General features: G+C 34.9%; 1 protein-coding gene and 1 pseudogene across 5 annotated transcripts in view; one reads left to right on the forward strand and one right to left on the reverse strand.

The window, feature by feature from the left end:
• The window catches only part of ARAP2 (ArfGAP with RhoGAP domain, ankyrin repeat and PH domain 2), a 189562-nt gene that overhangs the window by 93349 nt on the left and 70075 nt on the right, over nucleotides 1-26138 (forward strand). For all 5 annotated transcript variants that reach the window (XM_041753307.1, XM_041753306.1, XM_041753310.1 and 2 more), the window contains exons 16-20: nucleotides 2290-2434; nucleotides 4696-4798; nucleotides 5462-5660; nucleotides 5848-5911; nucleotides 24198-24361. In XM_041753307.1, the coding sequence (XP_041609241.1) occupies nucleotides 2290-2434; nucleotides 4696-4798; nucleotides 5462-5660; nucleotides 5848-5911; nucleotides 24198-24361 (675 nt within the window). The remainder of the gene's footprint in view (nucleotides 1-2289; nucleotides 2435-4695; nucleotides 4799-5461; nucleotides 5661-5847; nucleotides 5912-24197; nucleotides 24362-26138) is intronic.
• LOC121489439 lies at nucleotides 21451-22584 on the reverse strand (annotated as a pseudogene).

Here is a 26138-nt window from a genome sequence, read left to right on the forward strand (position 1 = left end):
GCAACCTCATCTGAGCCATATCCATAACTAATAACAACATTTCATAATTTATGAAAATAATGATTTCAACAAACTTCCCCTAGGTTATGCAATGTGGTTGATTCTTAAGAATAGAAAGAGACAGTCCTTGTTACCAAGTAACTTATAAAATTTCTGGTTAAATGAAAAAAATTAAATTGTTACATTGTTTAGATACTCCACTTATATTTAGAAAAAGTATTTTACATTGTTAGTATGTATTTAAACAGCCACTTATAAAGTCACTTTTGGATATGCTTCATGTGTAGCATTACATGCTTTGATCACCCAGCAATCCTATGAATTTGATGTTTTTTAATCTTAATTTTACAGAGAAGAACCCAAGGGAATGGTGAAGTTGTTTTTTGGAGGTACCATGAAGGCATTATTAGACTCCAGAGTCTTTGAGTTCCAATTCCACCTTCTTATGATCCATATTGTGCTGAGGATGCTATAGGAATATACTTAATTCAGCCTGACAACTATAAAAGTTTGGAGAAGAGGTCTAGGAGAGATTGTGCCTCAACCCAGTCTTTGAGACATTGGGTCAGCTGAGTGGAATACCATTTTAAGAAGTCTTCTTAGCTCAAGATTTAACTGTATCTTTCCATTTCTCCTCTTTATTCTCCTCTGTTTTTGAGAAAGAAAATGTTCATCCTCAGTTCAGCTCCAGAAACATTTTTTGATGCTCTGCCATTTGCCTTACCATAGCTCATTCCTTCATTTGAGTTTATGATATCCTTTTTTTTTTTTTTAATGGCAGAGGCTATTGCTCTATCCTGACTGATTTCATTTCTTCCTCTTTAGTCTTCAGTATGCTGGAACCTGGCTTCTTTCATTGCACACTAAAGTAAAGTAGATGGTTACCTTCTTCTTAGGAAGACCAACAGATTTTTTTAAGCCCTTCTTTTATTAGATTTCTTTGCTATATTTAATAGTGGCAGTCATCCCTTTTTGGAATGTTTTGGCGCTTTCCGTTTTATACACTGTCTCTTCTCACTTGCTTCATTGCTTTTCACCCCTCCTACAATCATTACTCCTTATGATTTTAAGTTCCCTAACATTTTATCTTTGGTGAATTTATATTTTCAACTACTATCTTTAACGTAAAGACTTCCTAGTTATTGAGACCTTTCCTTGCCCCAAGGTGCAAATCTCTAGAGTGATCTAATAGGTATCCCCACTTGGATTTCCAAAAGCTATCTCTGATTCAATCTAAAAGAAAACTCATTATATCCTCTAAAACTGTTTCTCCTTTCTTTTAAATAAAAGTGGACCTATTGCCAACCTTGTAATCAAAGCTAAAAATGACACAACCATTTGTGAGTTCTCCCTTGCCCTCTGAATCCAATCATTATATGTTTATCTCCTCAAAATATACACAAGCAGGTATACTTTTCTGTTTCTCCCTCCTTCCCACTCTCTCCTCCCATCCTTGCTACCACTGTCCTGCTTTTGGCTGTCTTCTCTCTCACTTAGGCCTCTGTTGACAGTATCCTAACTGGCCTTACCTTCTTAAGTCTATTTCCCACAGTAGGCAAAATATGTAAAATTCGTATCTGATCATATTCCTCTGCTGAAACCATTCCTGTGGCTCGCCATCAACTACACAATCAAAGCTCAGCAAACTTTTTCTGAAAAGAGTCAGATAGTAAATTCTTTAAGCCTTGCAAGCCAGATGATCTTTGCCACAACTCAGTTCTACCCTTTTAGTGGGAAAACAGCCACAGAAAATCTATAAGTGAATACATGTGGCTGTGTTTTAATAAAACTTTATTTATAAAAACAGGTGATGATGTGGATTTGGCCTGTAGGCCATAGTTTAAGATCTCTTATGATTTGAATTTTAAATTCCCTAACCAGGGCATTAAGAGCACTGCAGGTTATGGCCCCTTTTTTTCTTTTGCATACCTACCTAACATCAACCACAATCTTACTTTTTACACTATGTTTATTCCTCTAATACTCTCTGTAGACATCAGTCCTTGCTGTTTCAGAGTTGTTTTGTAGCAGTCTCTTTATAAATCTGTTTGCTTTTCTGGTCATCGATGTCATAGTTATTTTTGTCTTGTAAATTCCTTGTTTCTAGATTGCACATGTTTTGAGAGCAGAGGAAGTGACAACTGTATATCCCATGCAGTAATAGCATACTCTTTACACAAAATAGGAAATTAATAAATTTATTTGAATCCAGTCATTATTTAAACCATGTATTTTTTAAAAATTAGAATTATGATGTAACTCAATTTATTATTTGTTTTAAATTTCTAGAGACAAATAAAAAGTGGTGTGTTTTGGAAGGAGGTTTCTTGAGTTACTATGAAAATGATAAGTCTACCACACCTAATGGCACCATTAACATCAGTGAAATTATCTGCCTGGCTGTACACAAAGAAGACTTCTATTTAAATACGGGGTAGGTCTACTATTAAACAGGTAGGAGATGAAGAATATTTCCTGATATTTACCATACCAGACAATAAGAGTTTTATTACTTTAATTCTTCATTTGCTTGTTGTAGAAGAGTTTAATATATTTTTTTAAGGTTTATTTATTTATCTATGAGAGACATGAGAGGTAGAGACATAGGCAGAGGGAGAAACAGACACCCTGTGGGGATCCTGGTGCCTTACTCCATCCCAGAACTCCAGAATCCTGATCTGAGCCGAAGGCAGATGCTCAACCACTGAGCCACCCACGTGCCCCTGAGTTTAATAGTTTCTTGAAGCCTAGTCATTTGAAAGTTCTGAAAATTCCTTAGGGAATTTGCTAAAAAGTAGAAAAATTAAAATATCATACTAGGTTCTATGAAATGCTAATGTATTCGCATCTAATCTTAAATAAATTTATAACATTCCATTCTAGAACATGTCCTAAAATTTTTATAATTTACTCATTGTTTAAAATGGTGGAGTAATAGGAACATTTATGCATTCATTTAATGCATTATCATTCAAAGGAAAAATACTCAGTAATGACTTATTTGCATTAAAATAAACTAAATATATTTAATGCCATATTGAAAAGCTAAATTCCCCAAAGATTTACTTTAGCATTTTAATGGTTTCTTTAAAGTTGCAATTAAAAGAGTAAGCATTATTTATTTAATATATTTGGCTCAAAGAATGGTTTAATACATTTTTTGTGAGGACTTCTAAAAACAAATCATCTAAGATACTTGGTGTGAAAGTTATATTTTGTAATGTAGTTAATTAAAAACTATAAATATGAAAACCTGCATAAATCAGTTCTATAGGAACATCGTATTTTAATGTAAATTTTATGAGAATAGGAAGAGATTTGCAAAACTTTTATTTACGTAAAATGATGCGTTACATCGTAGTATCATTAATATATGCTGACCGGTATATACTAGCTAAAGTGACTACTGTTTTCTAGTTTAGCTTGATACATTTATGCCAAGAAAACTGATTATTAATTGATTCTGTTTTTGTTTTAATCTTAATAGTGCTTTTATTCTGAAAAAAAATAATTAATATATGGCTTACTGTGAAATATTAAAATAAATACATTCTAATATTTAATTGCTTAATTAGTAAATATAATTTAAAATATTACTAGGTTATGTCAGCATATAATCATATTCAAAAATAAAACATTCTTGAAAGAATGTCCTTGATATAAGTAGAAATGCAGGAGAAACCATGTACAGTGAAATAAATTTTTTGTTTTGTTTTACTGAAATTAGGTTAAAAAATAATTATTGCAGCCAAGCTTTGAGTTTCCTGAAATAGCACTTTATAGAGTTTGAACTCAGTAATGTAGACACTGAGAAGTTACATAGATTTGTATTTAAGGAAGAAAGCTAGCTCAACTGGTGAGAGATAGGAGGAAGAGAGTCCACAATTACTTAGAGTTTACCTAGAGGAAAAGATCATGAAAAGAAAGAAAAAACAAAACAAAACAGTGAGATTAATTGTATGATTGGACTAAAGAGATTAACTGTCTGGACTGTCTGGTTGAAAAGCTGCTATGAATAAGTCCCAAGGTTTTGAGCGTAATAAAATAGATGGTGATACATCTAAATTGAACCATGAGGCACATACAACCAGTGTGGGATAAAAAAGAGGAAGAAGGAAGAAGACTTTGATATAGGGTATTTTGAGATTTTTTTTTTAGGTAACAGCAGCAATGTTAACATGTTCTAGGAAAGAGTTGGAGCTGTGGATGAGGGCCCCAGGGAACAATTTAGGACCAGAGATGTTACTCTACTTTGATCTGCAGTAAGGAGATAAAATTTTGGGATAATATGAGATAATGGGAGAAAAATTTGTGAAGACAAGAAGAGGGCTGATTAGAGAATGGTTTGGATAGTGTTTGCTTTAAATAGAATGTCAAGGTGGGCTGGACTGAGAGGGAGGAGGAGTCGAAAGGGAGCGCTTTGTCACATCAGTCAACTGAAGAGTACCTGGGGCATTATTAACATAGTCATGTAGTCCAATGATTAAGTAATTAGAAGAATATTCCTTTTGTCTGATCCAGCGTATTCCATTTATTCAAATGAATTAAAATATAAATCAGTGGAAGAATATGATAGATTTCAAAACATTATCCAGTTTTCAAAGAGAATTTAATTAAAAGTTTAACTTTTGTATTATTTGTTTCCGTAAAAGCCAGACATAAACAGTGGTATCTTTTTATTCATGTGTGCCATAGGCCCATCTTTACCTTTGAGATCTATTTACCCTCAGAACGTGCATTTTTATTTGGAGCTGAAACATCTCAAGCTCAAAGAAAATGGACAGAGGCAATAGCCAAGGTATTTAAAAAATTGCATATTCACCCTAAACCAGAGAATATTCTTAACTTGGGGGTCTCTGATTGAGTTTCAGAGACTCATAAAAATTTTATACAAGATTCTGGGGAAATGTCCACACTTCATTAAGTGTTCAAAGGTTATAGTCAAAAGAGATTAAGAGTTTTCTTCCTAGAGCTTTAAGCAGAGAAAAAAATAATGTAGGACCTTTGAGGAATCATTCTTTGAATTGAGACCATGTTGTGATGATTAAGATCTTTTCACTATTGTAAAGTCATTTCTATGAATGTTTCTTTATAGGAAGTTATGTTATTCATAGTATACACAAAGGGGAAAGGGATAGATTCAGTAAGAGCTAGAAATAGAGACAAACATTGAGGGTTGACATTTTGAAAGATGCCATAAATCAGCATAGAGAATGTCTTCCTACTTCAATTCTGTATATATCAAAAAAAGTGGTTTAAGATCCTGCCATTTGAAAATGCATTATATCTGTGCATTTTTAAGATTGATAGGCTTAAATAATTGTTGTGAAATTTGGGTTACTTCTAAATTTTTAAGGTACAGAAACTATTTTTTATTTTTCTCCCTTCCCTCAAATACATAGTTGGGAAGGGATTTCCTATTTGCACTGTCTTTATTACTTTTCTGTATTTGTCTTAACAGCATTTTGTTCCCTTTGTTGCTGAAAACTTAACAGAAGCTGACTATGATTTGATTGGTCAACTCTACTACAAAGACTGCCATGCCCTGGATCAGTGGAGAAAAGGCTGGTTTTCTATGGAAAAATCTAGTTTGCGTTTTTGTCTCCAAATGCAAGAAGTTCAGGAAGATAGAATGCACTTAAGAAGACTGCAAGAACTAAGTGAGATGATTTTTCCTCTTTCATCATGTATTTTGGATATAATTCTTTATTGCATATAATAGTAGCTTTTAGAGAAAATTAGGACACCTTACTTCCAAACATGATTAAGTCGTATTAATAATTGTTTTTATGGGTTTTAATGTCAAGCTTTAAATGATAGATTCATGTGTTTCTCCTCTTCCTCCAGCAATCAGCACAGTGGTTCAAAATGGGGAAAAAATGGATGTCTTGCTCTTGGTAGAAAAAGGGAGGTAAGTACATTTTTGTTTTTTATTCCTTATTACAGTAACTCTAGGAAGTGTAGGTTGTTTTGGTTATTTTCTTTGAGCGAGAGCCCACTCTTTTATAGCCTGTTGGAAATTTTCCGAAGTATGTGTACATGTATGTCCATACACACACACACACACACACACATACACAATACAGTAGGTATTGGGGATATAGTGCTGAATGAAATGGAGATGATTTATACCCCCATGAAGCATGTGCACTAGTGGCAGAAATAGAATATAAGCAGACAAAAAATACATAGTATCATGACCATCAGTTTTAAATGCTTGAAGAAAAATAAGGTGAAGAGAGAGCCTGATGGAGTAGTATTCTGTTTTAGAGAGGGTGGTAAGAGAGAGTATCTTTGGAGATGTGTATAAGGTCTAAAGTAACAAAACACGAAGCAGTCTGAATGGAGCTTTCCAGGTATAAGGTCAAGGATATTTTGAAGACCCTAACAGTGTGCTGTAGTTAGCATGTTCACAGTCTGCAAGCAAGCTGCTATTGGCAGCTTGAATCTTCAGATGAGTTTGAGAGTGGAAAGAAATTATTTTAGAGAGCTCCCTGGGCCTGATCATAGAGGCCCTGACAGGTCATGATATGTATAGATTTGAATTTTATTCTAAGCATAATGGGAAGCTGCTCATTTTGAGAGCCAGAATGTGATCTCACTTAGGTGTTTAAAGGGCTACTCTGACTTCAGGTGAATAAGCTTTTGGGGTACACAAGTGAATGTGAGTGTCCAGTTAGGATGCTGCTACAGAGGCTGGGCAAGAGATAGCAGACATAATGAAATAGTGTTGAGGACTGGTTGGAGTTGCTGTGAAGACAAAAGCCAGAGGGTGTGTTGGTGGATTAGATGAGTGCAAGAGTTAAGGATACCCCAACATTTGGCCTGAGTAAGTACATGAATGATAATGCTGTTTTTCTCCAAATAACAAATATAGGAGAGTAAGGTTAAAATGTTAGTAAGTTTAGTGTAGTAGATTGAGAATTTGGTATTGAAAATGTTACCTTTGAGATGTCTATTTGGTAGCAAAGTGGGGCTGGTGAGCGGGAAAGTGAATATACAAGTCTGAAATTAAGTGGAGAGGTGGTGACTGGAGATGGAGATTGAGAGTCATCAGCACATTGATGATATTTAGCCAAGGAACTGTTTGGATTCACCTAGATGAAAGACACCTGTCTTTTCTTCCGTTTCCTGGAAAGACATCAACAGCTTAGACAGCAAGCATATTGCTGATTATTTATGTCAGTGGGTGTTTTTTAATTTAGAGGCATAATTAGTATTCTGTGTTTTTATTTGCTTATTTCTGGGATTATAATGGTTCATGATAGTTGAGATTCTGATTTTTGGCACCAGTTGATGGTTTCACTGTAATTTCAGAGTACTTTTGATTATGTGTTCACAAATCACAATGAGGTAGTATTATGTTTGGATAGTATTACCATTAAAGAACTAGCACAATGCAGTTTTTACAGTCATCCATTCATATTTACAGAATTCCTGTTGCCTCCTACTTTAATGGTAAAAAAGTTATCAGCAGTTTGGATTTGGAGTCTGAACTCCCTAAAACTTATTTTTTTAAACAAATAAACCAATAGCAACTTGTTAGTTGAATTTATTGTATTTATCATTTATATTATCAGATTATTATAGCCAAGGTATTTTTTTTTTCATGACCATTTTCAGGCTAAGATGGATTTGACCAGTGGTATATAGGTTTCAATTAAAATGTTGCAAACATGAATTAAAATGTAGCAAACAGGGATTGGAATTATTCTAATCAATTTGATGACTTTTTATTTAATGCTCACTGCATACAGTGCCCTCCCTTATGATGCAAAATAGGGAAGCCAGAAAACCAAATGTTTTGTTTTTTTTGTAACATCTTGACCTTTCCTCCAGAGGGAGTATAGGAGTCAGTAGTTGAACTCAGATACACTACACTCGGAGTTCACAGAATAGTTGAAAACTAATGTAATTGCAAAATAATGGTCAGAGCTGCTTAATCATGTTTTTGATGATAATTTCAAAATGTTTATCTACATGTTATTAACAAGTTATGTTGCAAGCATTTTTACTAAAGAACAAGGAATGTGTCAGAGAAATACAGGGGCAAATATATAACCAAGTTATTTCCCTTAAGTCTCTTTGAACAGCTGCCATACAAAATGTACCATTTGAAAACAACTCTATTTATCACATACTTACATCCTGCTTTTACTTGCTTTTCTTATTTTCTCCAAATCAATAATATTCTGACAACAACAAGAATACAACGATGAGAATGTGTATAGAACTCGCTATGTATCAGGCACTATTCAAGCACTTTAATAGCCTTCCAGTGCCTGTATGATGTTGAGGAGCATAATCTGTTACCTCTAAGATAAAGCTGCCAGTTATTTCACCAGCAAAAATGGGTTTATTGGGGACAGAGAATTAAAATTAGGAACAAGCATGCTACAGTGAAAGCGTAAGCAAGTCCAGAGAACAAAAGAAAAGGAGTGATTCTGGGGGACTTGGGAGTGGGGGACTTTTATAAACAAAGAGTCTTGTGGAGTAAAACTGGCAATTTATAGTGGCTTTTCATTGACTGAGTGGTAATGGTTTCTTTTTTTTTAATAACTTTATTTTTTTATTGGTGTTCAATTTGCCAACATACAGAATAACACCCAGTGCTCATCCCTTCAAGTGCCGCCCTCAGTGCCTGTCACCCATTCACCCCCACCCCCCGCCCACCTTCCCTTCCACCACCCCTAGTTCGTTTCCCAGAGTTAGGAGTCTTTATGTTCTGTCTCCCTTTCTGATATTTCCCACCCATTTCTTCTCCCTTCCATTCTATTCCCTTTCACTATTATTTATATTCCCCAAATGAATGAGAATATAATGTTTGTCCTTCTCCGACTGACTTATGTCACTCAGCATAATACCCTCCAGTTCCATCCACGTTGAAGCAAATGGTGGGTATTTGTCATTTCTAATGGCTGAGGAATATTCCATTGTATACATAAACCACATCTTCTTTATTCATTCTTCTTTCTTTCTTTCTTTCTTTCTTTCTTTCTTTCTTTCTTTCTTTCTTTCTCTTTCTTTCTTTCTCTTTCTTTCTTTCTTTCTTTTTCTTTTTTCTCTTCTCTCTTCTCTTCTCTTTTCTTTTCTTTTCTTTTCTTTTCTTTTCTTTTCTATTCTTTTCTATTCTTTTCTTTCTTTTCCATTCATCTTTCAATGGACACCGAGGCTCCTTCCACAGTTTGGCTATTGTGGACATTGCTGCTAGAAACGTCAGGGTGCAGGTGTCCCGGTATTTCACTGCATCTGTATCTTTGGGGTAAATCCCCAGCAGTGCAATTGCTGTGTCGTAGGGCAGGTCTATTTTTAACTCTTTGAAGAACCTCCACACAGTTTTCCAGAGTGGCTGCACCAGTTCACATTCCCACCAACAGTGTAAGAGGGTTCCCTTTTCTCCGCATCCTCTCCAACATTTGTGGTTTCCTGCCTTGTTAATTTTCCCCATTCTCACTGGTGTGAGGTGGGATCTCATTGTGGTTTTGATTTGTATTTCCCTGATGGCAAGTGATGCAGAGCATTTTCTCATGTGCATGTTGGCCATGTCTATGTCTTCCTCTGTGAGATTTCTGTTCATGTCTTTTGCCCATTTCATGATTGGATTGTTTGTTTCTTTGGTGTTGAGTTTAATAAGTTCTTTATAGATCTTGGAAACTAGCCCTTTATCTGATACGTCATTTGCAAATATCTTCTCCCATTCTGTAGGTTGTCTTTAAGTTTTGTTGACTGTATCCTTTGCTGTGCAAAAGCTTCTTATCTTGATGAAGTCCCAATAGTTCATTTTTGCTTTTGTTTCTTTTGTCTTCATGGATGTATCTTGCAAGAAGTTACTGTGGCCAAGTTCAAAAAGGGTGTTGCCTGTGCTCTCCTCTAGGATTTTGATGGAATCTTGTCTCACATTTAGATCTTTCATCCATTTTGAGTTTATCTTTGTGTATGGTGTAAGAGAGTGGTCTAGTTTCATTCTTCTGCATGTGGATGTCCAATTTTCCCAGCACCATTTATTGAAGAGACTGTCTTTCTTCCAGTGGATAGTCTTTCCTCCTTTATCGAATATTAGTTGACCATAAAGTTCAGGGTCCACTTCTGGGTTCTCTATTCTGTTCCATTGATCTATGTGTGTGTTTTTGTGCCAGTACCACACTGTCTTGATGACCACAGCTTTGTAGTACAACCTGAAATCTGGCATTGTGATGCCCCCAGATATGGTTTTCTTTTTTAAAATTCCCCTGGCTATTTGGGGTCTTTTCTGATTCCACACAAATCTTAAAATAATTTGTTCTACCTCTCTGAAGAAAGTCCATGGTATTTTGATAGGGATTGCATTAAACATGTAAATTGCCCTGGGTAACATTGACATTTTCACAATATTAATTCTGCCAGTCCATGAGCATGGAATATTTTTCCATCTCTTTGTGTCTTCCTCAATTTCTTTCAGAAGTGTTCTATAGTTTTTAGGGTATCTTATTGGCTGGGCAGTTGCTGGGGCGAGAAAACCTTTCTTCCTCCTGCCTGGGCAGTAAAGAAGTATTTGTGGTAGTATGGACTTGCCAGATTCCCGTCCTGTTGGATCTGCAATTAACCAACTAGTGGTTTTTCATGAGAACTCCTCTTTATGGCCTCTTGACTCTATTCTAAACAAGATTTTCTTTTATTAATTTTCACAAATCCATTTTGAAATCAAGGTGTGGTCAGTTTATAACTTAACAACCAAAAGGTTCTTTTCTTTTTAAAACAAGAATTAAGTTTAACTTACCAACACCAAATTATTCTCAAGAATAAAGTAAACAAATGTACCAGGATCCTGGGTAAACGATAGGTTACCAGAACTTAAAATTTCAGCAGTTTATGGGAAACTTTTATTAGAAAAAAATGATTTTGTAGAAAAAATATGTATATATCTCATTCTCCATATAATTCTTACCTAATTAAATAGCAGAAAGAAAGGGGGTCAGAAGTGAGAATTGTTAAGATTGAGCCTGGGAGATTAGGAGTGTGCTGGTTATAAATCCTGACAGAACAAAGAGAATGAACATGTACCAGCAGTGGCACCTTGTGTGGGGCAAAGTAGTCTCTAATATTTATACATCTGTGTATGTATATACACATGTGTACATACATATTTGTGTGTATTTCTATGTGTATACGTTATGTGAATAAACTGGCTTCAAATAGGGAATAATAAGAGCAGGTTCGAGAGGGAGCTTGGGAAATAATAAATTTGATTTTATATATGTTGAACATGGCTTGCTTACAAACATCTAAGGACCAAGTGCTGGGATGACATTATATTTATAGATCTGGTGTTCATATAAAGGTTAATGGGGTAGAGTTACAGATTTTGGAGTTACCCATATATAGAAAGGAGAACAGGACATCACTTAGGAAGAGTCTATAGAGTGAGGAGGGAAGAATTAATGTGTTGGAGCCTTGATGACTATACAACCTTTTAGAGGCCAAGTAATTATCAGGGTGGAGTAGCTGCCTTGCCTTGTTAAGCTAGTTTATCCGGAGAGTGAAGCAAGAAACCAAGAAAGAGTTGGGGTCACAAAACCCAGGGAGAGAGAGTGTTTCAAGAAGACAGGAACAGTCAAAACTGGTAGGTGTTGCCTGATGAGGGCAGATACTTCATTGGATAATTGATGTGGAGTCCATCTGGTGACTTTAAAGTGAGTAGAAGTGATAAAGCAGAAACTGGATTAGATTAAGCCTGGGAATTGAGTAACTTGAAACAGCTGGTGAGGAGTTTGGGAGGATGTCTGGAGGTTAATAGGATTAGCGAGGTAGAAGGGATTTGTTCCCAGGAAGGGAATATGTGTGCAGTTTGTTTTAGATGGTTTGAATTTGTGCAAGTTTAAATTCTGATGGAAAGAGACACAAAAAAGGGAGATATTGAAGGTATAGGAGAGAGGACAAGAAGAAAATAAGGTCCCTTGATTGTAACAAGAAGAAAAGAGGAATTGATGGATGGTTTGGATATTGGAAACTTTCTAGATCTCATGGGTGGAATGTTGAGAAAGATCCCCATTTTATGGTTTTCAATTGCTTTGTGAACTAGAATATAAGGATGACTCCTAAGTTTTCTTGGCCTGGGTGACTTTAGGAATGGTCATATTACTTACTGAGCTAGGGAATGTGTGCTACTCTCCTCTACTCAAAGAAGGCCAGTTAATTATAGATGTGATTGCTTAAGAGCTGTTTTATTACCATGTCAAAAGAAGAAAATTTCATTGCATCGCTCTCTTTTTCATCTCTTGTTTGATCTTTTAGCCTGTTGAGAAAAAATGACTGTAAGCTAATATGTAGATTGTTAGACTTGTCAATAACAGATAAAATTGTGGCTTTAGGAAATAAAACAACTTCCAGTTATTCATGTTGATAGCATGTAGAGATATTGTGAATAATTGGAAGAGAGAGAAACTAACCAGCTATAAAATTAACCTTTTGTTTTTTTTTTCTAGTAATACCTTGAGCCAGAATTGCAAATGAAAAATAAATTTAATAAATTAATTTCACATCTTTTCCTTGTCCTTGTCTACCTTTGATTAAAGTACTAAAATATATTAATATTTTTTAAAGCCAAAGAGGAGAAAGAACACCCTGAACTGGAAAAGTTCATATATTGATAATCATCTACTGAATATAGTCACTATTTAGAAATAGATTTTAATCTTCGTGATGATTTTCTCTGTGCATAGCATGAGTATCCTTAGACAGAAAAATATTGCAATAATATTTTGCACACACAGAGCATTTTTGCTCTAAAAAGCTCTAAACAGAAGGTGTTCCAGATGGTGTCGCTTTAATGTGTATTCTTTGTATACTTTAAAAATTATTATTTTGGAAAATAAATATTTCTTGATTACACTTAACGGTTTCTGGCATGCTATTTGGTACTATTATTGGGACTGGTTTTCTTTTATGTCTTAGGATTTCTATGTGTGAAAAAAAAAAAAATAGTTTCTGAATATCTGTCATCACTGAGTGTTCTGGACCATAAGGTCAGAAGGCATTTTCCTGGATAGTAGGTTATATATGCACTTTAACTGGAATGTTCAAAACATCCTTTTGTTAAAATTTGAAAACTCTTTTTGCACTTTAGCTTGCATTCTCTGTTTATCTTTTTCTGATGAATAAGCTGCTCTGTTCACAACCTTCACTCTCTATACCTACATGCCCGTTTGTCAAAGACACCTATTCTTAAGCTTTTACTGAAAGGTTGTTGGTTATAATGAATACAACATGAATAATTCAGATATGTTATCAGAAAAAAATCAAAAGACTGGCATGTTTTTTTCTGTTTTTAGTGGGTGTGTGTTTGTTTTTTAAGATTCCTTGGTTGACCCATAGTAAAGCATAATGCCCTTGATGGTGCCCAAGCCTGGCTGCGTTCAGTTTTGATTGCAAATTCCAGACATAAAGAAGCTAACACACTGGAGAATAAACACTTCATCAATACATTCCACAATTATGGAACAGACTACTTTTCTCATTTTGGGAGATTAACGCTCTGAATTTAAGGTTCTTATTTCATATCAGTTTATTACATATGATGTTTTTTTCCCTCTTGAATTGTATTTTGCAGCAGCTGATATGTTAGCAATACTCTGGAGGGTGAATTATCTTAAAGTGGTTTCTAAATTGTGCATGTAATTGCAAATTAAATAGTAGCCAATTGCCCACAACATCAGCTTGACTGCTTTTGTAACTTTCTGATGATTTAATTCGTAGAGATAGTTTAATCTGAATGTTGCCAAGACAAACAAGAGATTCTCTTCTCTCACCACCCCCATAGATTTTACAAAAAGAAAGGGACTATTCAAAATTATATTGTAGAATGATTTTTTGTTAAATAGAATTACAGTAAAGGGAATGCATGACTATTTAACACAAGGTAGATTTTAAAGTATATATTATTTGCTTCAAAAGTTTCTCTTACTTTAAAGCACTGCTCATATACTGAAATGTAAGCTTATGAATAAGTAAATGTGATTTTATCTGAAAAAGTACAAAAGAATGAGAAGATTGCTTCTCAATAAATGAGAGCAGGATAATTTTTTTTATTTTTAAGAGATGTAAGTATATTTAACAGGATTTGGAATTCTAGGTAGGATTTTAGTTAGAAAAAATGAAGGGGCTAAGAGACTAAAGTATTCCAGGAGGTGGAAACAATAGGTTCAGAGGAAGAAGATAGCTAGGGAACAATATCAGTGCAAATTGACCTTGACCTTGAGTTCCTGAGGAGGAATCATGAGCCAATAAATCTGGAAAGATAGATCGATACCATATTAGGATTACAGGTTAAATCTAATTAATAATTTGCCTTGTTCTGGTCTGGAAAGGATTGCAGGTTCTTTACAAAGATACAGAAGATATAATTTTTAAAGATATTTTAAAACTTAAAAAAATACTATTGTTGAAAGTGTGCATTTGGATTTATTCTGCAGCCAATGGAACATCATTAAAGGTTTTAAGCAGACTAGAAACAGGGCTGTTTCTCCTATTCCTATAGGTGATTGCCTAATAGTGTGCAGAGATGAGATTGTAAAACTGGAGCTTTTGCCTTTCTTGAGGAATTAGGTGTTTTGACATTTTTCCTGAACTGTTGGCTTTAGAAGAAATAAGATACTTAGGGTAGTATTTCTTTCTGCATTATTTTTATGACACAGTCTCTGCATCTGCAGATTTTCTTAACAATTGTTTGCTTGCATCTGGCTAAAATTCCATCTTTATTCAGCAAACTCTTATCTGAAGGTGTGGGAAAAAATATCCTGTATCTCTGTACACTAAAATAAGAGTGATTATGGATGCAATGACTAAAAATGTGCCAGATTCCTATTTCTGACCATGAAGAAATAATTGGCATGGAACATGCCCTCCCATTTCAAACAGCTAGAAAGCTGGACAAAATATTAAACTATTTTCAGACTTTGGGACAGTTGGCATTACAGGATTGGGATTGTGGAGAGAAGGGAAACAAACGAAGTAAGATTTAAGATCACCTTGTCTTGGGATTTCTGGGTGGCTCAGTGGTTGGGCGCCTGCCTTCGGCTCAGGTCGTGATCCTGAGATCTGGGATCGGGTCTCACATCGGGCTCCCTGCAGGAAGCCTGCTTCATTCTCTGCCTGTATGTCTGCCTCTCTCTCTCAGTCTGTGTCTCTCATGAATAAATAAATATAAATAAATAAGTCTTAAAAAAAAAAAAGGTCACCTTGTCTCTATCTGTAGGCACTTTTCTGTCTGTCCATGGCACAGAAAGGTGAGATCAGATTGTGGTGGTTTTACTATAATGCAAAGGTAGAGAGAGAGAGACAGGAGTTTAAGATTTTAGTTAAGATTTTCTTAAGATGTTCCAGAGAGAATATTAGAAAAGAGGTAAATATGTAGAAGAGAGTTTTGGAAATCTTCATAGAAGTTCCCTTTCACCTCTGGCTCAGTATGAATCTGGATATTGGTAGGGTAAGATTCTCAGAGGCCAGGCAGAAAGAGCTTCCATGGTACTATGAGATAGGCAGTTTACAGAGCTTAGAAGACATTGGGATATCTTCATATTCCATCCAGGGAAGTTAGGCCTCATTGAGCACACAGGGGATTGACAAAGATCCCAACAAGGTAACATCATAGATTTAAGGCTAAATTAGTCTGAGGATAAAGGTAGATTTATTTTTACCTTATTTTGCTAAGCCTAAAAACAGGCTTCCAAAGGATCCAAGTGCTCCACAAGTAATTTAGTTTCCCGGGATCAAACAGGCAAATGATGTCAAAATAAACATCAAAACTCAAAAAAAAAAAAAAAAAAAAGACAACAGTCCCAAACAGCACTCATAATGTCTAGCATTTGGTTAAAATTACTAGTATGAGAAAGCTGCAAATCAATTCACAGGAACAGACCCAGAAATGAGAAAGATAAAGGAATTAGCAAAGACTTGGAATAGTGATTATTAAATATTATAAATGCATCCAAAGATGTAAAAACATAAACATAATGAGAAAAAATGGATAAAGAACCGAATGGAATTTCTAAACCTGAGGAATACACTATCTGTAAAGAAAATTTCACTGGATCAGGAGTGCCTTGTTGTCTCAGTCAGTTTAGCATCTGCCTTCTGCTCAGGTGATCTTGGGATCCAGGGAGCAAGCACTGTGTCTGGCTCTCTGCTCAGTGGGGTGTCTGCTCTTCCTCCTTGCTTGTCCTCTCTCTCTCTCTCTCTCTCTCTCTCTCTCTCTCTCCCCCTCTCAAGTAAAATATTAACAAATAAATAAAATTTCACTGGATCAGCTTTAATGCCATAGAAGATTCCACATAAAAAAGATTGATGACCTTGAAAGCATGACAGTAGAAGCTATCAAAAGACAGTCATGGAAAGGGAAACGATGAAATAAAATCAGCAGAGCCTCAGTGACTGCTTGGAGCAATATCAAGCAGTGTCATGTTAAGTAGAATTCCAAAATGAGAGACGAGAAAGAAGTAAAGTCTGAAGAATTATATGAAATTGATAAAAAACTATTAATCCACATAAGTACTAAGATCATCATGCCTTAAGCATGATAAGCAAATTTCTAAAAACCATTGGAGGAGAAAAAATTAAATACCAAGAGAAAAAAGACACATTAAATATAGGTGATAAAGATGAGAGTGTCTCACAAACAATGTAAGCCCGAAGATAGTATATTGAAATATTTTTAAGTACTGGAGAAAAGCAAACAATAATAAAAAACCCTCCAAAATAAGCAGACCAGCAGCTGTTAACCTAAATATTAAATTTAGCAAAAAATATTTTTCAGAAATGAAAGCAAAATAGTTTTGGCCAAATGCTGACTTACAAGACTCAATGTTTTCATTTTTGTGTAAATGGTAAGATACTCTCTTTTTCAGTCATGTTCGTGGGGCATGCTATCTGCTTTTTAGTTGTGCTTAAAATGTTCTTTATGGGATTGTATTTATCTTTTATACAGCCAAATGTATTGATCTTATTTGTGAAGATATTCTGATTTTGGGCAGTAGACCAGGCTCGGGTATGATAGTCTATCTACACTTTGTGTTATTATAATGTAATTTTGGGAAAATTGTTTTTGTAAGTCCTGAGCTTCATTTCTAGATGTTATTGAACAGTCTTGATTTGTTACAGGATATAAGAATGTTTCTTGATATGACTTTGAAGTGCCCTTTAAAATTTATGTTTGAGGAATGGACAATGAGAATAATTTATTTCTCTGTAGTTAGACTTCTTCAAAGTAACTTTTCAAATTTTCAAGACGTTAAATGAAGTATTATTTTGAAATTCTTATTTAGAAATGTAAAATCGTTGTTTGCTAATGCTTGGAATCACAAAGTCGGCCAGCATTTGTGTTGAAAATGTCTTTTGGTATTTTATTTCATGCACAGAGATTAAATAGGAGTCACAGAACAGAGTTGTTGAACTGGGCTATGAAATGTCATACATCTACTTCACCAGATGCTGTGTTTTAGTATTCAGTCTTTGACAAGTTGACTCAGGAGTTAACTTGTCATTACTTGTTCTCTACCCCTCACTAGTTCACAAGGAGACAGCTAAACTTGTCATCATGGGATTTCTTCCGACTAGAAAGAAAATTTAAAGTTTGAAATGTGCACAGTTGATGGCAGAAGTATACTCGTATTGCAGGAGAGTTGCTCCATTTTTTATTTCTTTCACTACTTGCTAAAATACCACTGTGCCTGTTTGTTTAGAAGTAAACAGTATCAAATGCTTTGTATATATTTAAAGTATCAAATTAAAAAAAAAGAAATTAAGAATCAAAGAAAATTAAAACTTTCTCTTTACCTGAACTCCTGAACTTAGAAGGTCATAATTTTGATTGTCTACATAATATGGGGCTTGATATTTCTCAGGGAAGTTACTCGAGTTACGTAGTTTGAGTTAGACAGATGTACCCAGCAAAAGAAGGCTTTTGAGCTGAAGGTGATGTGAGATGAACAAAAAGGCTAAAAGCAGGTCAGCAATATTACAGTATCAGATTTCCTCAAAAAGGAAATTTTGGAAACAGGAGGTCAGGGCAGCTTTAGTTCTGTGGAGAATAAGAACAAGAGATACAGAGATCAGAAAGCAAGAGATGAAAATTAGAGGCATGCATGTCAGGAAAGAAGTAGTTCTAGCAAGTTCAGAAGATTTTAGTAATGTGGGTGCTAGTAGATGCTGGTAGCTTTATCTTCTTAGAGAAATGTTTATAGAAAAGAAACTGAAGGAAAGAAAGGTGGACTTTTCTTTTTAAATTAGGGCTAGTGAATTATTGGGAACATAAAAGATGAGCGCCCACTCCCTCCCAAAAAAACAAAGCAAAACAAAAGTGTTCTACAGCTCATTTTTTTTCTTTTTAGGTTGAATCCTAAGTAGCCCTCTGAGTTTGCAATCAAGATTAAATAGTTTTACTTTGGTAGAAATATATTTATAAAGACATCAGCCATTATGTTAAACTTGTGTTTGAAGTCAAATTTCTTTTTTTTAATTTTTATGTTTTAAAAAATTTTATTTATTTACTCATGAGAGATGCAGAGACATAGGCAGAGGGAGAAGCAGGCCCCATGCAGGGAGCCCGACATGGGACTCCATCCCGGGTCTCCAGGATCATGCCCTGAGCTGAAGGCAGGCGCTAAACTGCTGAGCCACTCGGGCTGCCTGAAATCAAATTTTATATCTAGAGATAGGACTTTAAAATTGTGACATATCACTAAATACCATGCACTATGCTAATGACTAGAGATACCAAAATGCTTTCTTCCTTGCTTGTCTGCGCAAAGTTTGGGTTCTAGCAGCAAAAGCATTTATACATAGAACAAATGGTATAATGAAAGGCAAATCAGTGATTCACAGTTAGGAAGGGATAATAAGCATCCGGACATTAGGGTTAGAGCATCAGGGATGATTATCGGGAATACACTTGGGGGAGAGTTGGAATAGCCAGCCAAAGATCAGGAAATATTTGTTGCAGTAAAATATGATTTTTTAAATTTTTATTCATTCATTCATTCGTTCGTTCATTGATTCATTGATTTGAGACACAGAGAGAGAGGCAGAGACACAGGCAGAGGGAGAAGCAGACTCCGTGCAGTTTGCCTGACGTGGGACTCCATCCTGGGATACCAGGATCACACCCTGGGCTGTAGGGGTGGCACTAAACTCCTGAGTCACCCAGGCATCCCTGATTTTTTTTCTTTTTTTTTTTTTTATAATGTGTGTCTTTAAAAAAAATAAAAATAAAAATAATGTGTGTCTTTAGTGTAGGAGACTGGCAGAGTTGGAGGGAAAAATATGATCTAGATCATGAAGGCTTTTTAATCTTGAAAACTCCAGAGTTGTAGAGAGAAATGATTAGGAAATGACGCCATTCCCTTTGCATTTATTTATCAATTTGTTTTTAAATTTTTTTATTGAAATGTTGCTGACATGTAATGTTAAGTTTCAGGTGTACACATAGTAATTCAATATTTATGTATATATAGTGAAATGATCGCCATACTAAATCTGCCTGCTATTTGTCACCTTAAAGGATTATTACATATTAGTGAATTCCCTGTGCAGTGCATTGTATGTCCTGTCTCATTGTATCTCCTGTCTCATTATTTTAAATACAGGAAGTTTGTACCTGTATTTTCTACTTAGTTTGTACCCTTCCCCCTTTCTCTCCATCCCTTCACCCTCCTACTCTCTGGTAACCACCTTATTATTGACTGTATCTAGGGGTCAGTTTCTGTTTTTCTCAGAGTCCACATATAAGTGAAATCATATGATATTTGTCTTTCTCCATCCACCCTTGTTGTCACAAATGGCAGGATTTCATTCCTGTGTCCATTCATCTGTTGATGGACACTTAGGTTGCTTCTATGATATGGCCTGTTCTCAACAATGTTGCAGTGAATCATAGAGGTGCATATATCTTTTCGAATTAGTGTTTTCATATCTTTTTTTCAGATAAATACCCAGAAGTGGAATTGCTGTATTTTATAACATTTCTATTTTTAATATTTCGAGGAGCCTCCATACTGTTTTCTATCGTAGCCACACTGCTTTGCATTCCTATCAGATGTGCATGAGGGTTCCCTCTGTTTCCCATCCTCACCAACACTTGCTTTTGTCTTTTTGATACTTGCCTTTCTGACAGGTGTGAGGTGATAGCTCATTGTGGTTTTGATTTGCATTTCCCTATGATGAGTGATGTTGAGCAACTTTTCATGTGTCAGTTGGCCATCTGAAGGTCTTCTTTGGAGAATGTCTGTTCAGGTCCTCTGCCAGTTTTTTAATTGGATTGTTTGGGCTTTGTTCTTATTTTTCTAGTTCCTGTAGGTGTAAGGTTAGATTGCTAACTCAATATTTTTTTTATAAATTCTTAAGGCAGCTCTTTATTGCTGTAAACTTCTTAGAACTGGTTTTGCTGCATGTTATAGAATTTTTACTGTTGTGTTTCCATTTTCATTTGTTTCCATGTTTAATTTCCTCTTTGATCTCTTCATTGACAGCTTGGTTGTGTAGTAGCATGTTATTTAGCCTCCGTGTGGTTATATTTTCACCAGTTTTCATGTTGTGATTGATGTCCAGTTTAATACCACTGTGGTTGGAAGACATGCCTGAAATGATTTTAGTCTTCTTAAATTTAATTAGACTTGTTTTGTAGTCTAACATGAGAATTGTCCTAGAGAATGTTCCATGTGCACTGGAAGAGACTTTATTCTGCTGTTTTTGAGTAGAATGTTCTGTATATATCTATTAAGTACTTCTTCTCTAACACGTTGTTTTCTTATTGAGCTTCTGTCTGGATGATATATCCATTGATGTATGTGGGATGTTAAAGTCCTCAATTATTGTGTTACTGTCAATTTATTCCTTTATGTCTTAATATTGGCTTTATATAGTTAGGTGTCCATATGGGGGGTGCACAGATATTTATAAGCCTTCTACTCTCTTGTTGGGTTGATCCCTTTATCATTATGTAATGTTCTTTTTTGTCGCTTGTTACATTTTTTTGTTGTTTTAAAATCTGCTTTATGTAATATAAGTATTACTGCACCAGCTTTCTTTTTATTTCCATTTGCATGGGATATCATTTTCATCCTTTCACTTTCAGTTTGTGTCTTTAGATCTAAAGTGAGTCTCCTGTAAACAGCATATATGTGTGTGTGTGTGTGTGTGTGTATATATATTATTTATATATATTTTAAAGCTATAGTTATTTATTATTTGTATATATATACATATATATGTATGTATATATGTATATATACATATATGTGTATATATATGTATATACAAAATATATATATATTTTTTAAAGGTATAGTTATTTATTATTTGTAAATAAAGAAGGTTATTTGTAAATAAAGAAGGTTAGCCTTTCCTTTAGAGAGTGACATTCCAAAACGTGAGGGGCTGAGTCTCTCCACGTGCTGGACAGCACCAGCTACTACTGCAGCAGTACAGGGCCAGGGGAAGCTCAGGTGACAGCTCTCTTCAAATTTGACCACACTGAGCGCTTCATTCCCTGTGCGGCCCTCACTTCTTCCCAGTCCAGTTTGATGTCTGGAACCTCATCCTCTAGCTCTGGTTCCTTTCTCAAGGCTCCCTTGGGGGGGCAACCACGATGGGCAGAGGGCCACATTCTTCCCGTAATTCTACGACATGTAGACTCTTCTTATCAGCCAGTTGTTGATGGGTTTCCTGGTGGGAGAGCCCATGGAAGAGGCCCTGTGTGAGGTTGAGCATGTTGACAGACCCAGAGACCTTGGCATACATGTCTTTGATGCCAGTGAGCCGGCAGATGGTGATGATGGCCCGATGGCAGCAGAGGCCGTAGCCTCTGGGTTGTTTCTTCATCTTGATATGCGTCCTTTTAAATCTTAAAGAAATATCGTGGAATATTGTATGGTCTTCGTATCGTTCTATATAATGCAAATAGTGAACTGCTCTGTTCTTTGCTTTTCTGAAAGCATCCATCCGGTCAGTGGCTTTCCCAACGGCAAAACCTGCAGCTTATATATATATATATATATATATATATATATATATATATATCCTTTAAAAAAATCCACTCACTGCACCCCACCTTGTCTTTTGATTGGAACATTCAGTTCATTTACATTTGAAGTATTATTGATAGATATGTACCTATTGGCCATTTTGTGAATTGTTTTCTCTTGTTGGTGTTGTAATTTTTTTGTGCCTTCCTTCTTTTCATCTCTTCCCTTATGATTTGGTGACATTTGCTCCTAGTTGTTAAGTCTATATTCTTTTTTCTTCATTTTTTTGTGCAGCTTTATAGACATTTGGTTTGTGGTTTTCATGAGATTCATATATAATATCCTTAGTGTATAGTAGTTTGTCATTTATGTGCAAGTATATTCTGAAAGCACTATATTTTAACTCTACCCCTCACCTTTTATGTTTTTGACGTCGCATTTTACACATTATTATCTTGTGTATCCTTTGGCTACTTATGTAGTCCTAGATGATTTTACTACTTTTGTCTTTAAAACTGTATTTTAGCTATGTAGGTTGTTGACTCACTTTCTTTACGTTATATTTACCATTACCATGATAGTTATGTATTGCCATTTTATTACTTGTTTTGTTGTTCCTGGAGATTTTCTCAGATCCTTTTTTGTCTTTGTCACTTTTGGTCTTTTGTTTCCACTGAGAGAGACCCCTTTAATATTTCTTGAGAAGCTGGTTTAGGGGTATGACCATTACTTTGAATTTTTTTATCCGGTAGGTTGCTTATCTCTGCTTTGTTTAGTTCTTTTACTGGGATTTTGTTTTTTGTTCCTTCATTAAGAACATATTCTTCTTTCTCCTTATTTTGCCTCTCTCTCTGTTTCTGTGTGTGAGGTAGATCAGTTCTTCCAGTCTTGAAGGAGATTAGTTTTGCATATTAGATCATTTTGGCAGTCCTGAGTGGAAAACAAAGAGGTGAAGAAGTGGGAAGGGAAGTTTATTTGGAGGCATTTTAACAACCTTAAGGAGCAGTGTGAAGATCTGAAATCAAACAATGTTGGAATGAATAGGAAGCAGAGTAAATATATCCAGCAATAAGAATCAACAGAATTCACATGGCAGTAATGGGGGGTTGGAACCAATTTAAGATTAATTAACCCTGAGGTGCCTGGGTGGGTCAGAGTTGTGAGATTAAGTTCCCAGTCAGGTGTGGTGGGTGTAGAGTCTGTTTAAATTATCTCTCCCTCTCCCCTGCCTAATTGCATGCATGTTGTCACTAAATAAATAGATAAATAAAACAATTAAATCAATCCTAAATTTCTGTGGGTTAAGTGGAGAATTTTAGTACCAGTTGGTATGAGAATGGAGAAAGTTTTGAGATAATTGTGGCACGTTAAGATGAGGGTGTTCCCAAATTAATTAGTATTATGACTTACTACTTAATTATTAATATTACATTCACTGAGTGTTGACATAGGTACTATTATTACCCTCATTTTGCCACTGATGAAACTGAGGCCCCCAAAAAGTTCATAACTTGTCCAAGGTCACAAAGGAAGTAAGTAAGAGTGAAAATTTGAATTTGGGAGATGATTACATTTTCCAGTCTCTTGGCTGCTTTATGCTTTTGCTTTTCAGTCATATGGAGATCTGATCTGTGAGACAAATTTGTAACTGGAGGTAGGGATTTGGGAGTTACCACCTCCAAGAGAGGGATGAAATCACTGGCCTGAGTGACATGTCTCTGCAGAATCCTTGGAGTTCATAGGAGTGCACTGAAGTTCAGAAAAGGAAGTGAGCTTGTATAGAAATTGAACGACCAGAAAGGTAGGAGGAAAAGCCAGAAAGAATTGTATTACAAAAGCCAAAATGTATTTTTTTTTCCTTAAGGAATGAAATCATTGAGTTCTAAAATCTTGAAAAATGTAGCCACAAAATCCAGTCACCCATGATGCTGGCCAGAGTAGTTTCAGTTCAGTTATTCAGAAACAAAATCGAAGGGGGTCAGGAAATGAAGGGAGGTGAGAGCATGAATTCAGAGAACTTCCTGTACTTCCTGGAGAGACGTGACTGCACAGGCAAAAGAGAGATTGAATGGAAGCTAGTGGTAGATGGAGGGTTTTTCTTCTCATGTTTGAGACAAGATCATATTTATATGGATGTAAGGATCATCTGTCTAGAAGCAAGAATTAAAAAACCCAAATTATAATTTGAAATGCTTTTAAACTTTACAGAACATTATACATCCATGGGCATACCAAGTTGGATTTCACAGTCTGGCATACTGCAATTGAAAAAGCAGCAGGTACAGATGGTAATGCATTACAGGATCAGCAGCTCAGCAAAAATGACGTTCCCATTATTGTGAACAGCTGTATAGCATTTGTTACACAGTATGGTAAGTATCAGAGTTTTTATTCAACCCCCAGAACTCATAGTATCATTCTTAGAGTTTTTAAGTGGTACCTCTATTGGACTGCATTAGAGCTCTTTATATTTGTAAGTACATCAATGAAAAATACAAATGTAGCCACTGTTTAGCCAAATGTCATTCCTTCTCCCAATAAAATTTAAATCACATAATGTACTTTTACTATTTTTTTCTTCTTTTACATGCATAAAAATTTAAATGCCATATTGAAAGAATATTTTGTAAAATGCATACTAAAAATAGGTCGAAGACTATATTTTTCAGAGGTTACAAGCCCATATAGTACATCTAGGGGAATGCAAATGGTTGCCTAATAAGCATGTCTTTAGAAGTGGTGAACAATATGTAAAAGAATTTATTTTTTTGGTGCTATATATTCAAAATATGTGTGCACTTATTTCATTCAACATGCTATTGTTCACATTGTTTGCATGAAGAATCATGGTTATTGTGGTAGTTTGACATAATTTAAACAGGCATTTTTATGAATAGCTTGCAAGTAAAAAACAACTGGTTGACACATGGTCTAGCTTCATTTTAATTTGATATGCTATGATAATATTTTAGATATACCTGAAAAGTAAATGAAGTATGCTTTGATGCTTCATGTTTATTTTCAAATTCCTTTAAATCCTCAAATCCCTTCTGTTATATATTTCCTTAATACTATAAAAGATAGAAATTTGTTAACTATATTTTTAATATAAGAATGTTTTCTACCTGTTAATCTGTAGATAAGTGCCATTGATTTAGATTACAGATGTGGGAAAGTAAAATGATCGATCTTATATTTTGGAAGGCAATTAACTTTAATTTTTCTTCTCTCAATATTAGAAGTGTCCTTGGGTGTTTTTAATTTGAAAAGAAGGTGTAATCAGTGAGAGAGCTGCAGTAAAACATGTGTTATTAGTTTGTTACTTATTTATTGTCTGTTGTGTGCCAGCTATTGATCTTAGTACTGGAAATACAGCAGTGGGAGTAAAAAGTTAAAGACAAAGCTGTGAATCATGGGATTCAGTATGAGAACTGACAGTAAACTCATATGAGCAAAATATCAGAAATAACAAAGGCTATGAAGAAAATAATTTTTAGAAATTAAATTTATAATATGTGTATATTAATTTATTTTCTTCTGGGGAGAGTACCATTTTAAATATTTTGCTTATTTCATATGTATTCCAAGTACAGTTATCATAGATACTGAGATTTACTATGTTTGAATTATATACCTACTGTAAATATGTATGTTATCACATTATGTGGCTATTACTCTATGAAGTTCCTACCTGTGATAATAGGTCTATTATCCTTATCAATGGTAATCATTTGTTTATTTGAAAATGGAGGAGGAGGGAGGTTATCATCTTCATTTATTAGTCATTCAGTATTAGCACACTTGAATTTCATAGGTATATAAATGAATTACACACATATTATGTTTTAGCAAGAGTGTAACCTCATTGGGAATTTTCACATCATGTTAGTTTCATAATGGCATAGGGTCTTTCTTAAGCTGAGAAATGATTAAAATAACTTTATTAGCTCTAGTGTATCCAATTTAATGTTTCTCTGGGGAAATCAGAATTTTCTTTGTGGTGTTTCTTTGAATTTAAAATCATTAAGCATTAGATTATTTTCAACCAAATTTCATACATTAAAACTACTTTGTAACTCTGGCACAAGGTACATTAACTTGCATATTAAAGTAATAAAGCCAATGAAAGACTTTTTATGTTTTGTTTTG

This window comes from Vulpes lagopus, chromosome 4 (genome assembly GCF_018345385.1).
Source record: "Vulpes lagopus strain Blue_001 chromosome 4, ASM1834538v1, whole genome shotgun sequence".
In the NCBI taxonomy this organism is placed as follows: Eukaryota; Metazoa; Chordata; class Mammalia; order Carnivora; family Canidae; genus Vulpes; species Vulpes lagopus.